At 47.9% G+C, this 14,813-nt stretch overlaps 1 protein-coding gene across 1 annotated transcript in view; it reads left to right on the top strand.

The window, feature by feature from the left end:
* The window catches only part of LOC119394643 (ATP-binding cassette subfamily G member 4), a 37,129-nt gene that overhangs the window by 16,569 nt on the left and 5,747 nt on the right, over positions 1–14,813 (top strand). The window contains exons 6-10 of the mRNA XM_049415927.1: positions 616–830; positions 1,844–1,989; positions 2,453–2,606; positions 11,861–11,975; positions 13,904–14,145. Coding sequence (XP_049271884.1) covers positions 616–830; positions 1,844–1,989; positions 2,453–2,606; positions 11,861–11,975; positions 13,904–14,145 — 872 coding nt within the window. The remainder of the gene's footprint in view (positions 1–615; positions 831–1,843; positions 1,990–2,452; positions 2,607–11,860; positions 11,976–13,903; positions 14,146–14,813) is intronic.

The raw sequence follows: 14,813 nt of genomic DNA, 5'->3' as shown, positions 1-14,813 counted from the left end.
GCTGTGATATACAAAGGGCACAGGCGGGGTCTAAGAACTCAGTTGGTTGCAGGAAACAGCCATGAGTCGTTCGCTATCGGCAAGTCAAACCTCATCGTCCCTTGATGTTGTCCAACAAGGTCAATTTGATGTCCGTAGCCTATAGACAAAAAAGAGAGTAATAGGCATGGTTTCTAGTCATCACTTTGCGAGAAGGCTCAATGGAAGCGATGGAGGAATGAGAGAAATTCAATTGGTGACGTGGGGACTGCCGTAATTGTTGCAGTTAGTAAAGAAAAAGCCAGTTAAACAAGTTTCACGTACTATACGCAGTCTTACGCACATTATTTAGAGGCTGACTTGCCGGCAGTTATTTTAACGGCCCCATATGAATAAGCAATGACGGCCAGTTGGGCATGTTGGTATACGTTCATCATGGCGAAGCGCTGCAAAGAACGGAGACTTCAGAAGACAAGGCGCAAGGAGTGTCTTGACCTGTGTTGTTCTAAAGTCTCCGTTCTTTGTAGCGCTTCGCCATGATGAAGAATTAAGTATTGTTGATCAGAATCTTCACCTGTCATGTACACAAAGGAAGCTACCGTGAATCATCCTCCTCTCCATCGTACGTTCTCTTAGGCGCTGCCTGCTCCTTGCTTTACAGCAGAGAGGGCTACTGCGGCGAAGTGCTCATCAACGGCGCCCGCATGGGCGTAGACGAGCTGAGCGAGCGCAGCTGCCACGTCCCGCAGAGGGACTTGCACCTCGACTGCTTCTCGGTGAAGGAGACGCTGTGGATTGCTGCCGAGCTGAAGTTTCCCACGTCTGCAGAGCGCAAGGACAAGTTCCGAGCAGTAAGCCTTGGCGCAACTCACTCGCTTGCGCATTTGTTATGCTAATGGCGAGTAGTGAGATTGGTCCAGTTCTTGGTTCAGGCGAAATGCTCGGGCTTTTGGTCTGGACAAAAGGCAAAAGTTCGTCGTGGTTATCTTTCACGAAGTGCGGGAGATTGTGTAAATCATGGACTAGGAATAATTATATGGCTTGTGCATATCTTTTTGAACATTATACGGTAGTCATTTCATGCAAGTATGACATTCAAATTTGCGATGCACTCTCTAAAAGTTAGGCGCTTCTTATTTCCAAACAATAATCGTCATGCTTCTTACTAGCTTATCCTTCTTTGAAAACTCTGCCCCTGCTACTTTCATGTGAATAATCTAGCATCACGCTGACAACACACGTGCAGTTCGTGACATAAAATTAGTGCGTGCGCAGAGTTAAATATCAGAAAGGAATACAAGACAGATTACGATTATTAAGGAAAAAGCCTTAGATACTGCAGCACATACTAAATGTGGCCGTCGGCGTTCGCGGCAAGAAAACTACGGATGTAAAAAAAGTCAACATTATGTAACGTTACTATATGACGTCATCATGACGTCACAAGTCGCCATAGCTTGTGATGTCGTGATGTCATCAGATGACATCGTCGCTTGGCAAAAGATGGGCTGATCCTAGAAGCTGTGCAAAGCCACGAGAATTGCAAAAAGCTTCCAATGCTTCCGATCCCGGAGGCAGTGCGAAATCACGTAGGGTGCACAGAGCTGTCGGAGGTGGGCAGGGGGTTATCAATGCAATCTAGTGTGAAGAAAAAGAAGCAGATGTCTTTTGCTTTCGATTCGTTTTAGGCAGATGCATATGAGACCATGTAAGTTTTTCTCTGGAGAGCGTAGATGTTGTAAGGATCGTAAACAGTTTTAGGAGTTAATAGGAATGGTATTCATAAGGTGGATAATGTGCACATTTTCCGGTCTAATTCACCTCATGGGTCGCAACCTTGAGATGCGTGCTCTCTCTTCGGCAGGTCGTGAACGCCATGGAACGTTGGGGCCTGATGGACGTGCGTCGCATCCCAGTGTCTATGGTTAGCAAGACGCACCGGCGCCTGCTCACCTGCGCCGAGCAGCTCATTCGGCCGCAGCCGCTCATATTCGTCGACGATCCCACGAGGCAAGCGCTGCTCCATAAATTGCCAAGTTTCATGCAGTCGAACTACAGTTGTTTCTACATGTGGTCTCACATAACTTATCGTTAATAAAGGGGCTTATGTAGTCAATATAAGCAACTAGGGAGAGCTAGCTGGATTATAGCTCAAATGATCTTGATTAGATGGTACGCGAACGTAGAGAGACAGTATCTCTAAAGTGATAATAGAAATAGCCTAACTGTTCATGTCTGATATTCAGTTCAACGCACGAAATTGAGTAAAAAAAAAAGATTCACTGCATATTTGTTACGCTAACGCTGTCGCCGCCCACCATGAGAGAAATGGGCTTGACAGTTCGAATGAGCCGTACTGAACAAGAGCGTTTTTTTTAAACACTGAATTCGTGCTTCAAAGAAAGAAGGCCACAATTTTATCAATTGAAAGCTTATTTTTTGCAATATAGATTCTCTGAAAGCTTTAATACAGCGCACTTGACGCCTGCATTCTCGTACGCAGAAACGTGGACGCGACACAGGCGCACATCTGCCTACGGACGCTCAAGTATCTGGCTTACAAGGGCCACACGGTCATAGTTGTCATATCCAACCCCACATCAGTCATGCTCAAGTACATGACCAAGGTGAGTTAGCGTCGTTTATAGCCCATCGCTAACCCAGCTGAAGACTCTGTGGGTTATGAATGATTTTCGGTGGGGAGGGTGGCTTCACGGCAATTGTTCACCGCAATGCAGAAAAAGTGGCTTCACCGCATTACGCAAGAATGGTTTTAGATGTGAAGCATCTTATAGCGGAGTTCAATCCGGTGGTGGTGGTGGTGGTGGTGTGCGGCGTGACCACCCTTACTGAGCATGCGCAAACCCTCTCCACTCCCCCTCTCCACATCACCTCGCCCCTCCCCTCTCCTCTCCCCCTCTCCACTTCCCCTCTCCCCCTTCCCCCTCACCACTCCACCTCTGAAACGCGGGCTCTACATGCCGAAACACTGCTTCGCATCGCCTCATGGTCCCCTTTTGCGGGAAATGGTGTGATTTTTTTTTCTTCCGCTGTTTATAAGCACGGGTCGGTTATACGCGGGAAATTACGGTATGACCCATAAATTATTCCTGTGGTGTAACATGAATCCTGGCCTGTTTCTTTATTCTTTCTTTTTCGTTTCCATATCCGCCCTTATGATAGTGTTGCGGTTATCGCGACGTTCAATTGTCAATGTGAAATAGATTAATGACTTTATTGTTCAGTTGAAAGCACTAAATTTTAATTTGTTATGCGCATTAGGTTACGGGAGCAAAAACGTCTTTCTGGCATTATCTCTATGCTCGCTTGTATGCTCGCCGTATTTCCAATAATTGTTAGTGATGAATATTGCTTATTTATTTCAAATAATTTAGGATTATTGATAGTGTGATAGTTTATTAGTAACATCTTTGTTGCCCATATTAATACTAGTTCGCATAAATACATTTTCGCTCTTTGGTAGCGTGAAGAGCTTCTCCACATAACGTTGTTTCTCTACAGGCAAAACACGCTTTACAGGTCTACACGTACGGGATTCGCTTTATCCCAATTTTGCGTAGTACGAGATGTGTTCGCTGATGTCAACCAAGAATATTTTTGTGAAAAGTAATGATAATTTTATTGCTGCTTTACGTTTATGTTCCTCTACTTAATCAAAAAATCTGCAGAAGTTCTTGACAGCTATGGGGCGCTGAACGCCAGCGATTTACGGCGCAGAGTTTAGCGCACGTTGCGATATTCCGCACAAAATTCTACTTACAACGGCAGACTTAGACTACGCCAATAGCAATAAAAAACATTGGCGAGGCCTGCACTAAGTCGTGCAAGGCTCGAAACCGCGAAACTGGCCGATTCTGAAGTCTAATCTGGTCGCTTTTAGGTTTCTGTTTGGCTTTAGTTAGGTTAGTCAGGACGCGGATGTCCTAACTCCAGAACCGAGCGTTCGCACCTCTCATAGATCTACGGGCACGTCGTCGTTGGCGTAAGGCTTCCATCACTTCGGGCTCTTCTCGCAGCCGCCGTTGCCTTTCCCGTTCCCTAGTACGGCAGCTTCGCACTAGTCGTGCCAACTCTTTCTATTTCTTGTTTTATTCCCAATATATCTCTCTATTTTTCTCTGTAGCTTTCTTCCTATCTATTTCTCTTTCTCTCTTAGTGAAGCAGTGGTGAGTAGTGGGATTTCCTCCTCCTCCTCCTTCTCCTCATCCTCCTATTTTACAAGGCGGGATGATGGATGGTCGCGGAAGGCTTAGCCCAGAATCCAACTCCACTTCTTCCTTCTTCTCTTTCCCCCTTCGTCGAAAGTCCAGTATCAATTCCCCCGTTGCAGACGATGCCCACCGGGCAGTCAATCAGTGTCGCGCGTGATATGGCTTCAAACGGGCGACATGCACGACGTCAGTTCTTCTGGAGCGACGGCCGGTTGATGTGAGCCGTGAGACGACGTACGTAACGTCGCTAAGGTGCGACAAAACGACGAAGGGACCTGTGTAGCGGGCCAGAAACTTTTGATACAAGCCGCGCTTGCGGTATGGAGTCCACAGCCACACCATATCTCCTTCACTGTACGAGACATGTCGATGTCGCTTATCGTAGCGGGCCTTCGAAAGGTGTTGGGATGCGAAAGTCCGGAGACGTGCGATGCGCCTTGCCTCCTATGCGTGACAGAGTGCCTCTGCAAGAGGTGGCTTTTCCTGATCCGAAAACGGGAGAATGGTGTCAAGAGTAGTGCGTGGCGGGCGGATGTAGAGAAGGTAAAACGGGCCAAAGCCGGTGGTCTCATGCAGCGCAGCGTTGTAAGCGTAAGTCATAAAAGGTATAATAGCGTCCCAGTTCTTGTGCTTGGTGTCAACGTACATAGCAAGCATGTTAACGAGCGTCCTGTTGACGCGCTCAGTCAGTCCGTTGGTCTGAGGATGATACGAAGTGGCGTGACGAAACTGGGAAGCAGACCGGTGGAGGAGCTCTTCTACGACGTCGGCTACGAACTGACGGCCACGGTCACTGATAATCGCGCGAGGTAACCCATGCCCGGTGGATGATGTAGCGTAGCATGAAGTCCGAAACGTGATCGGCCGTTGCGGCAGAGATGGCTGCGGTTTCAGCATAACGAGTGAGGTGGTCAACACAGATTATAATCCAGCGGTTCCCAGTGATCGATCGCGGAAAAGGGCCCATCAAGTCAATACCGACGACCTCGAAGGGGGAACATGGAGGCGGTATGGGATGGAGAAGTCCCGGCGGCGCACTAGTTGGACGTGTGTATCGTTTGCAATGCTCACAATTCGCGACGTATTTAGCTGTATCTTGACGCATGCGCGGCCAGTAAAAACGTTCCAGTGTGCGGCGATAGGTCCTGGCAAATCCCATATGTCCGGATGTTGGGTCGTCGTGCATAGCTTGCATCACGTTGGGTCGCAAAGCCTTTGGGACAACCAAAAGTAGGCGGGCCCCCTGTGCAGTAAAATTTCGCTTGTAAAGAATGTCATCCCGTATAACGAAAGGGGACTGATGCGGCTTATTGGCGGCAGATGAGAGAAAAGGAGCCAGACTATGGTCTTTGCGTTGTTCATCATGGAAGGTGGTCAAATTTTGAAACGGCGAGTCAAGAGCTGCCAGACAGTCGTCTAAATTGTCGGCGTCACATTCAGTCGTGGGAAGGGGAAGTCGCGACAGGCAGTCAGCGTCCGCGTGATGGCGGCCACTCTTGAAGCACACATCAAAATTATATTCTTGCAAACGTAAGGCCCAGCGTGCAAGGCGGCCGGAAGGATCACGGAGACCAGTGGGCCAATAGAGTGAGTGGTGGTCTGTGACGATAGCGAATCGGCGGCCATAGATGTACGGGCGAAACTTGTGCACGGCAAAGACGACCGCCAGACATTCTTGCTCTGTAACGGTGTAATTGCGCTCAGCTTTACTCAAACAACGGCTTGCATAAGCAATGACATGTTCGCCAGCTCCGTGACGCTGAACTAAGACTGTGCCGATACCAATTCCACTGGCGTCACTGTGCACCTCAGTTGGGGCTGATGCGTCGAAATGGCGAAGAATAGGCCCGGAAGTGAGTAGAAACTTCAGCCGAGAAAACGATGACTCCCATTCTTTCGTCCACTGGTAAGGCACGGCTTCGTTGAGCAGATGAGTAAGGGGCTCAGCGACATCAGCGAAGTTAGGAACAAAACGCCGGAAATATGAACACAGGCCCAAGAAGCTTCGAAGTTCTCGTAGCGAGCGTGGTTGAGGGAAGCTGCTGACTGCGGTGACTTTATGAGGATCAGGTCGAACGCCGTGCTTGTCTACGAGATGTCCAAGAACTATAGTCTCACGATCCCCAAATTGGCATTTCTTTGAATTCAAGGTAAGTGCTGCTTTCTCAAGGCACGTGAGAACAACATCAAGTCGACGATTGTGTTCGTCAAACGTGCGGCCAAAAATTACATCATCAAGATAACAAAGGCATATTTCCCATTTTAAGCCATGGAGAACTGTGTCCATAAGGAGCTCAAATGTGGCAGGAGCATTACATAAACCAAATGGCATGACATTAAACTCAAGTAGACCGTCTGGAGTTGTAAACGCCGTTTTTTCCTTGTCGGCAGAGTGCATGGGAATTTGCCAGTATCCAGATCTCAAGTCTACAGAAGAAAAATACGAAGCAGAGTGCAGACAATCGATAACATCGTCAATTCGGGGAAGCGGATATACGTCTTTTTTGGTGACAGAGTTCAGCCGCCGGTAATCTACACAAAATCTCCAGGAACCATCCTTCTTCTTTACAAGTATAACAGGCGCCTCCCAGGGGCTAGATGACTGCTGAATCACTTTCTTTGCTAGCATTTCTTCCACCTGCTCAGCAATAATTTTACGCTCAGACGGAGATACTCTGTACGGTCTCTGGCGGATGGGATGGCCGGAACCAGTATCAATCTCATGGCAAGTGTGTGAAGGTGGTGCAGAAACTCCGTGGCCATTCAGCGTGAAATCAAATACGGACGCATGCTTGGAGAGAATCCTAACTAACGCTTGTCTCTTCTCTGGCGATAGCGACTTATTCACCATGCCCATGAATATGTCATCCCTGGGGCGGGCCACATGAGATGCATCTTTGTTGTCGTCGTTAATGACCGCGATGTTGACGTTACTTCTCGGGTCTTCTTCAAACACAGCCAGCCGCATTCCACTAGGCAGTACAACCGGCTCGAAAGAGGAGTTGATCACCCATAGCGCGGATTTTCCACTGCTCGCAGAAATCACACAACGCGGTACCAACACATCCTTCTTGGCACAGCTCAGCTGGATCGGGTCAACAATAACATCAATTTGATCCGCTGCGACACCACAAACGTCAACAGGCACTCCAACTGTGGACTGCGCCGGCAGAATTATGTCATCAACGACTGCAGTTGTCTGTTGGCCGCGCGTGGCCTCCTCACAAAAAGCAGACAGTAAAACTACGCCGGCAGCGCAGTCTACGGTGACTCCGCATTCTTTCAGAAAGTCGATCCCCAGGATAACGTCATGAGTAGAATTCCCAAGAACTGCGAACTCTGTCTGGAACAATTCTGCGCCAAAAGTAACAGTTGCAGTGCACACTCCCACTGGGCGCAATGGTTCCCCACTCACTGCACGAAACGTTGTGTTGGTTCCCCAAGAGAACATCACTTTCTGACCGAGTCGAGTCTTAAAATCGCTGCTCATAACGGAAGCAGTTGCCCCCGTGTCGACTAAAGCTGAAGTGGGAACACCATCTATAAGAACACGGACCTTATTCTGTAACATGGAAACTGGCGGAGGCATATCTGTGTGCAGTGAAAAATGTCCGGCGACCTCACCTCCATCGGCCGCGGCGTCTAGTTTCCCGGCGGAGGAGAGGTGAGACGCCGACGACCTTGTGATGGTGATCGACGCTGGCGGGAGGTTGGTGGCGTCACACTCCGCACAGAAGCAGGCGAATCGCTGCGGTAGCTATGTTGGATGTCGGTTCGGTAGTAGCTGTTCGGTGGCCAGCGATAGTCACCACGTGTACTTGTGCGACGTGAGGATGCAGGGGGTCGTTCATACTGCGGTAGAGGCGCCCGACGCCGCTCCGGGCAGAAGCGGGCTATATGTCCACGAATGCCACAGTGGAAACACACAGGCGCTTCACGCACCACACGCTGCTGAAGGCAGTCAGCGGGATGATCTTGCCACGCTGTGATGTCGGTGGGTGACCTCCTGATGCCGTCGTTTGGCGGCTCATAAATATGAGTATGACGACGCGACTGTACCGGCGTCCTTGAGTCTTCGAAGCCCGCAGCATTGATGGATACAGACAGGGGGCCGCACGGTGTGAAAGCACCGCGGACATGTGCTATCGAAGTAGCAGGAGCGTCCCGTTGATCAAGTTCTTCGCGTACTATTTGTCGTATAGTTGACGCCAGATCACTGGACGGAGGGCCCACGTCGATGCTCGCGACAGTGGTGACGTTGGGAGTCGACCGAACTTTGCCGAAATACGCCGAGCTTCAAGGGCCTCGAACGTCCGGCAGTGTCGGATGATGTCATTCGCCGACTGCAAGTCATCCTTGCCGATAAGGTAGTGATAGATATCCTCAGCAATTCCCTTGAGTAGATGCCCCACCTTATCCTCATCAGTCATGACTGGGTCCACACTTTTGCATAACTTGAGGACTACCTCTATGTACATGGTATACGTCTCGCCTGGGACTTGAGCACGTTGGCTCAGCGTCTACTCGGCCCGCTTCTTTTTCATGGTCGGGTCACCGAAGCACTATCTTGATCTCGTCGACGAAATTCGCCCACGTTGTCAAATATTTCTCATGATTCTCGTACCACATCAATGCGGTTCCCTCAAGGAAAAGTGGTACATTGTTCCGCTGGCTGGCAGTGTCCCAGTGGTTATATAGACTCACCCGCCGGTAGTGGTTGAGCCATTCTTCGACGTCCTCTCCAGGTTTCCCCGAGAACGGGCGTGGCTCTCTGTAGTGTTGTCCAGGGGTGCTAGGTTGAGGCGGCGGGATGTCACCGTCAGTGTTCATCATGATTGGCAGTGGCGGAAGTCCTGCGAGTCTGCGGCTTCGGCGAAGCTCCAGTGGTTTGTCTTCCGCCGTACTTTCCCGGGGCTCCAATGCGTTACCCAGCACTCTCCACCAATTCTGTTATGGTGAGAGATGTTTATTTAACAAGGCGGGATGATGGATGGTCGCGGAAGGCTTAGCCCAGAATCCAACTCCACTTCTTCCTTCTTCTCTTTCCCCCTTCGTCGAAAGTCCAGTATCAATATACAAGGCTATGCTATGTTCTGGTAGCGTGCTTGGATAGCCTAGTGGTTAGGACGCTTACCTTCGGATCGAGGGTACGCGGGTTCAAATCCCGCCTCGCGAAGAACTTCTTTTCGGCAATAATTTTTCTCTTTCTCTTTCTCTATATCTCTTTCCCTCTCTCTGTTTCTTTCTCTCTCTCTCTCTTTCTCTCTCTCTCAATATTCGTTCTCAGGGCTATTACAAGCCATGCCGTAGTGGTGAGTAATGGGATGTGCCCAAATTCTGTGGCAAATACCCGTTCATGATGGTGGTAGTTTTCTGATGGGCTGCACATTACGGCTAGCTTAAGCAGCTTTGCAATTAACATTCCGCATGAAGGGGACACATGCGCGTGTTAACGGATCCTATGTGCGTGTGATCTGGGACTGTGAATTTTCTCTTTTGGCGCTGCTAAAAATTATGTAAAACTCCCTTGCTCGTATTTACGCTCAAGAAGAGCTCTTAACAATAGCTTCCACTTAGGATAAAGATTGCTGACGAGCAAGGTATTCTTGGAACTCCGTCTGTCATCTGCTTAGCAAACGATCGCTCGTCGTCATCGTTTTTTATCATCGCCAAGTTCGGCTCTCTGAAGAGCATGCAACCATTATTTTTTTTATTAGTTGTTTCATTAAAAGAAGAGTATGCGTTTCGGACTCGCTATTGTTTTTAAACAAGGCAATGTGGTAGCCGGCGTATCTTGATGTCCACCACGGTGATAAATTACGTTCACGATAAGCTGTACGTCAAGCGCGGCACTATTAGCTTATTGTAACACACCACCCTTCATTAGTACGAGTTTGTAAATATGACGCAATGTAATTAATACATGCGATTACTTTTTCTTTCTGTCTCATGCTTCATACGATCTTTTTTTAGCTAAAAGTTATTTTTGACTACTAGCTTAAGCTACTAACGACTTCTAGAAAGCCTTATCGTGAAGGAATCAGCTTCCCAAAATCTTTGGTAAAGTTACAAGGTGGCCCCTAAAACGTTCACGTGTTTCTAGACTGCGTCACAGAGACCGCTCGTGATTCGTGGCTGTTAAGTATGCTTGTGACTTCTATTGCTTCTTGGCATATGCCTATTTTAGCAGGTGATTTCAAAGAAATTAACAGAGAGCTCCGCCTAAAGTTGTGCAGTAGTTGCGCAACCAGTTGCACTTTACACGATTCCGCTTACTTCCGGATGAGTGCTGACGCTCGGCGTTTGGCGAGGGTTTCGCAAAGTCAGCGAGACCGTACCTAAAGAATGTCGTTAAGAAAGGACGGAAATGTGCCGGGCTGTTTGTGAGCGTTTGCGCAAGGCTAGATAGACGCTGGTCGACTGCGATAACTTCCCCGGCTGTCGTGCGTGCGCACTTCATGAAGCAAATGACTTGCCCATTAGAATAGTTGAATATTTTGCGTGCGCGAATTTTCGCAGGTGAGTGCGGAGTCACTCAAAAAAGCCCTGTCATTCGTTCATAGCGCCGTGTGTAGCCAGACCTCGCATCAGCCTTTTGTAAATATGCGAATGAGCGCCCAATATTCGCGCTCATTCACCGCTCAGCGACTTCAAGAGCACTCGTGTGCGTAGTCTGGTGCAGTTCGCTGCACGCGAGACACCTAACCATGCGTCATTCTTTATCACAGCTTGCATCGACCTTGCCTGCGTTCACTCGCCAAGTTTTTGCATGGCTTTCAACAAACACCGCCTCTTCTAAGAGATGTTTGCGTCACCGTTAATTTGCATACAAATTTACTCTGCAGTGCACTTAGCCAGACAATCTGCATTGCAAATTGACGGTTAGCTCAGTATACGCTTTTTGTTTACGATTGCTTTAAAGCGACATGTGGTTTCTTTATATGGAACTGCCAATTTTGGCTTAGCTGGCTGATAGTCAGGCGCATAAAAGTGAAGATAGAGAAATTGGTTTGAACTTTTCGTATAAGAGCAGAACAAGCTTCATCGTAAACTTCATGCATTACCACATCTTTCTTGCGTAGCCTATAAACTTCACCAGTTAACATTAATTAAACAAACCGCTTATTTCCAAGAGCAGTTTCCAAGAACGGAAGTTATTCTTGGAAACTCTCGGAAACCTTCTGCCCTAATTGTATTGCACCAGTTAGCGAGCTATTATAATGCTTATTCCGCCTTGTAGTCTCAAAGAAAGAAACATACTGGGCAAGAAAAGGTAAATGCGATGCACCTATGTACGATCCATGCACAGTATTTGTTTCATCGGTCAAAACTACGTTTTGTACAAGTTTATTATTGAACTTTTGAGAGTTTGAGCTATAGAACGCTCAGAAATACCCTGATTAACTTTTGTACTCAATTTCAATACCTTAACATAACTAACACATGTTGCACATTCTTTGATAAGCCGCGCGAAATGATAAGCCTGAAATGAGTATTACTTCAAGTGGTTTTAACAGTTTTCTTGTGAAGTGAACCAAAATCATCGCAGTCGTAACAAAATTCAGAATTACAAACGATGAGCAATGCTCCATAACACTGCGGTGACTCGCTGACATTAAGACATTGCCTGTTCCAATATTCTGCTCCAGGTGTACGTATTGGCCGAAGGCAGGCTCATCTACAGCGGCTTGCCGGCTGACCTGCGGAATCAGCTGGGTGCACACGGCTTCCTGTGCCCGTCGGATGTATCCATCACTGAATACCGTGAGTATGAACGGCAGGAGGCTGTAGACAACACTAGTTTTTTCAGCCCGTATATGTGTGCGAAGAAGCCACTAAATTAAATGCGCACTAACGCAATATCACTAGAAGCAAATGCAGAGCTGTCATTTAGGTAGAGCCGCAGCGATACACACCATAGCTCACGGCTATAGGTTTAAACCGCCAGAGAAACGCTAGTTTTCTCGAGTTTCAGCGCATATACGTTTAAATATCGGGTGTCTTTGAACATGATAGATGGTTAGTGCTTGCTAAAGAGGATGCAGATGTTTTAGTTAGCGGGTAGTTAGCTTGGTTGATGTAATTTTAGAGGCGAAGCTCCTCTTAGTCTAACCTTGTCACGTCTCCGTTGTCCGGTGTAATCAACTTTGCAAACTACCCACTACTTCGTCTTTGCAAACATCCCATTACGATCCATCACCGATCCATTACTTCACCGACCATAAAGCTGCTATAATGAAGGGGGAACGGAAGCCACCTTTGCAAACTGCCCACTACTTCGTCTTTGCAAACATCCCACTACGACCCATCACCGATCCATCACTTCACCGACCATAAAGCCGTTACAATGAAGGGGAAACGGAAGCCACGTCTAGCTACCATTTACGATTAATAAAATTTCTTGTATAAATATATACAGTGTTTGTCACGTCTTTGATGATGTACTGGGCTATCGATTTGATTACTGCTGGGCGAAACCACTGAAGATATCACGGTGTAACCATGATTGCTTCAGGAGCTTCGCCCAAGCTCTTCATCATTCACCCGTGGATATGCTGTGATTTTTTGTTAAGGCAAACCCCAGACGCATGCTGAATATTTCACGCGTATTTCCATTGCCGCATTCTGCCACCTGTTACACGCCGTCTGATGCCCATTTACGACATACCCAAGGTTTTGTTTTAGAACACTCTATTAGCGCCATACAACAACCATCAGAATGTGCTAATATATGCTATTCGCGCTAGCGAAGGCTTCAAGGTGACCGCTTTCAGGTGCAACCTACTGAACAAAAAAAAGCGCTAGACCCCCTCGGCGAAGCGCTTGCAACGCCGAGTGGCTCTAGGCACGCCGATATCTAACCAATTGTGCGACGGGAGTAGGCTACATATTACGAAAAACAGAAAAAAAACGGAACATCTCAGAAAAGAAGGATACGTGTTGTTCTGTGATATTAGTTCCCGGGTCCTCTTCCGAGCATGTTAAATTCAGTCGGATTGTTAGACTCTGTAACGGCAGCACACTGAACCAATTATAGGCCTTTGAAGTGCTGTGGACCAATCGGAACTTATAATAGAATGACCCGGAAGGCTGATCAAGCAGATTGGATAACATCTGAAATTTTCTGGAATAGCACGCCCCTCGCAATACGAACAAATTTTACATCGCTGTATGAACAGGCCCTCCATGCAGACGACTGTTAAACCACGTTCCATTCGTTAACACGCTTTGGCCCATGCCGCTTCAGCCTTTTGCAAACTTAAGAACTCGTTCTGGAGATCTCCTCTCGTCGACCTCCTGCTCTTTCCTTTACATTTCTCTCTCATTCTAAGGAATCGTTCACACCAGTGACTTTCGAAGTCACGTGACCGAGGTTGTCACTGACGTACTAGTACGAGGAAGTCTTAAAGCGACCAGCCAGGAAGGGCCGTAAATGGTGGCGTTTGTTCGAAAATTACTGTTTTTGGGCTCGCTGCTCAAATTTGCAGTTGCGCGACTGCGAAACCGAACACGTCTATACCAGAACGGTCGCTTTTTGACAAAAAGAAAAACAACAATTTGAGACTATATCCGACCGGTCGCTTCGCGACATCAGTGCGCTATAGAACATTTCCGACCACTTCGGTCGAGTGGCTTCGAAAGTTGATGGTGTGAAAGAGCGTTAAAAGCGTGCTTTGGTTCTCTGGCATCAGTGCTTCAGGTGGCCGCCAAGATGTACGGTGGACTCCGCGCACTTGCCGAGACGGAGACGATGAAGGCAAAGGAGATGAAGCAGGCTGGGCCTTCTTCAGCTAATGGTGCCCCAGAAAGTGACCAGCTGCAGAGTGTGACGGTAGAACGAAGGCGTTCCAAGGCGGGTGAGACCGCCGATGCCAACGACGAAGGCGGCAAGGCGCCCGACAGGCGGCGCAACAGCCTCGGCAACATTTTCGAGGTCCGGCTACTGCTGATGTATTCTAAGGCGAAAGCCTCAAGTGGTTGTATTGGCGCTCTCGTTTGCGAGGCTTTCGAAGGTCTCGCAAAGGCTCGCAAAGGTCTCGTAAGATATCGTAATGTCTCACAAAGTCTTTCAAAAAACCCACGTGACCTTGTCCGAGCGATGACCTCACATGACGTCGCAGATCACCAAATTTATGTCACCACTACGACGTCATGATGACGTCATAACATGACATCCTCGCTTAACCAAACGTGGGCGGATCACGGAGACAGTGCAAAACCACTTAAGATGCAAAAGCTTGCAATGTCTCCGATCCCAGAGGCAATACGAAACCACGTTAGGTGCAGGAAGCTTTTGGGGTGGTGGGAGAAAGATCAATACAATCAAGTGAGAAGAAAAGGAAGACTGCTTTCTCAGGCGAATGCATTAGGAAACGTGATTTTTTTTTTTGCCTACATTAGAGGTAAATGTTTTGAAATAGGGACTATTGTAGGGCTTTAGCTGAGGCACCAAAATCGCTAAGAAAAGCGCTCGGGATGATGCAGCAACGCTGGCTCATACCTGGAGTTTCTCAAGTCCCTTTGGTGTTTTTGAAGACAACAATGTTCTTAATTCGTGGAGAAAAAATGACAACGTTCATTTTCGTAGCTCATTCATTCGAG

Source organism: Rhipicephalus sanguineus, chromosome 5 (assembly GCF_013339695.2).
Source record: "Rhipicephalus sanguineus isolate Rsan-2018 chromosome 5, BIME_Rsan_1.4, whole genome shotgun sequence".
In the NCBI taxonomy this organism is placed as follows: domain Eukaryota; kingdom Metazoa; phylum Arthropoda; class Arachnida; order Ixodida; family Ixodidae; genus Rhipicephalus; species Rhipicephalus sanguineus.
This window is presented reverse-complemented; position numbering and strand designations above follow the sequence as displayed.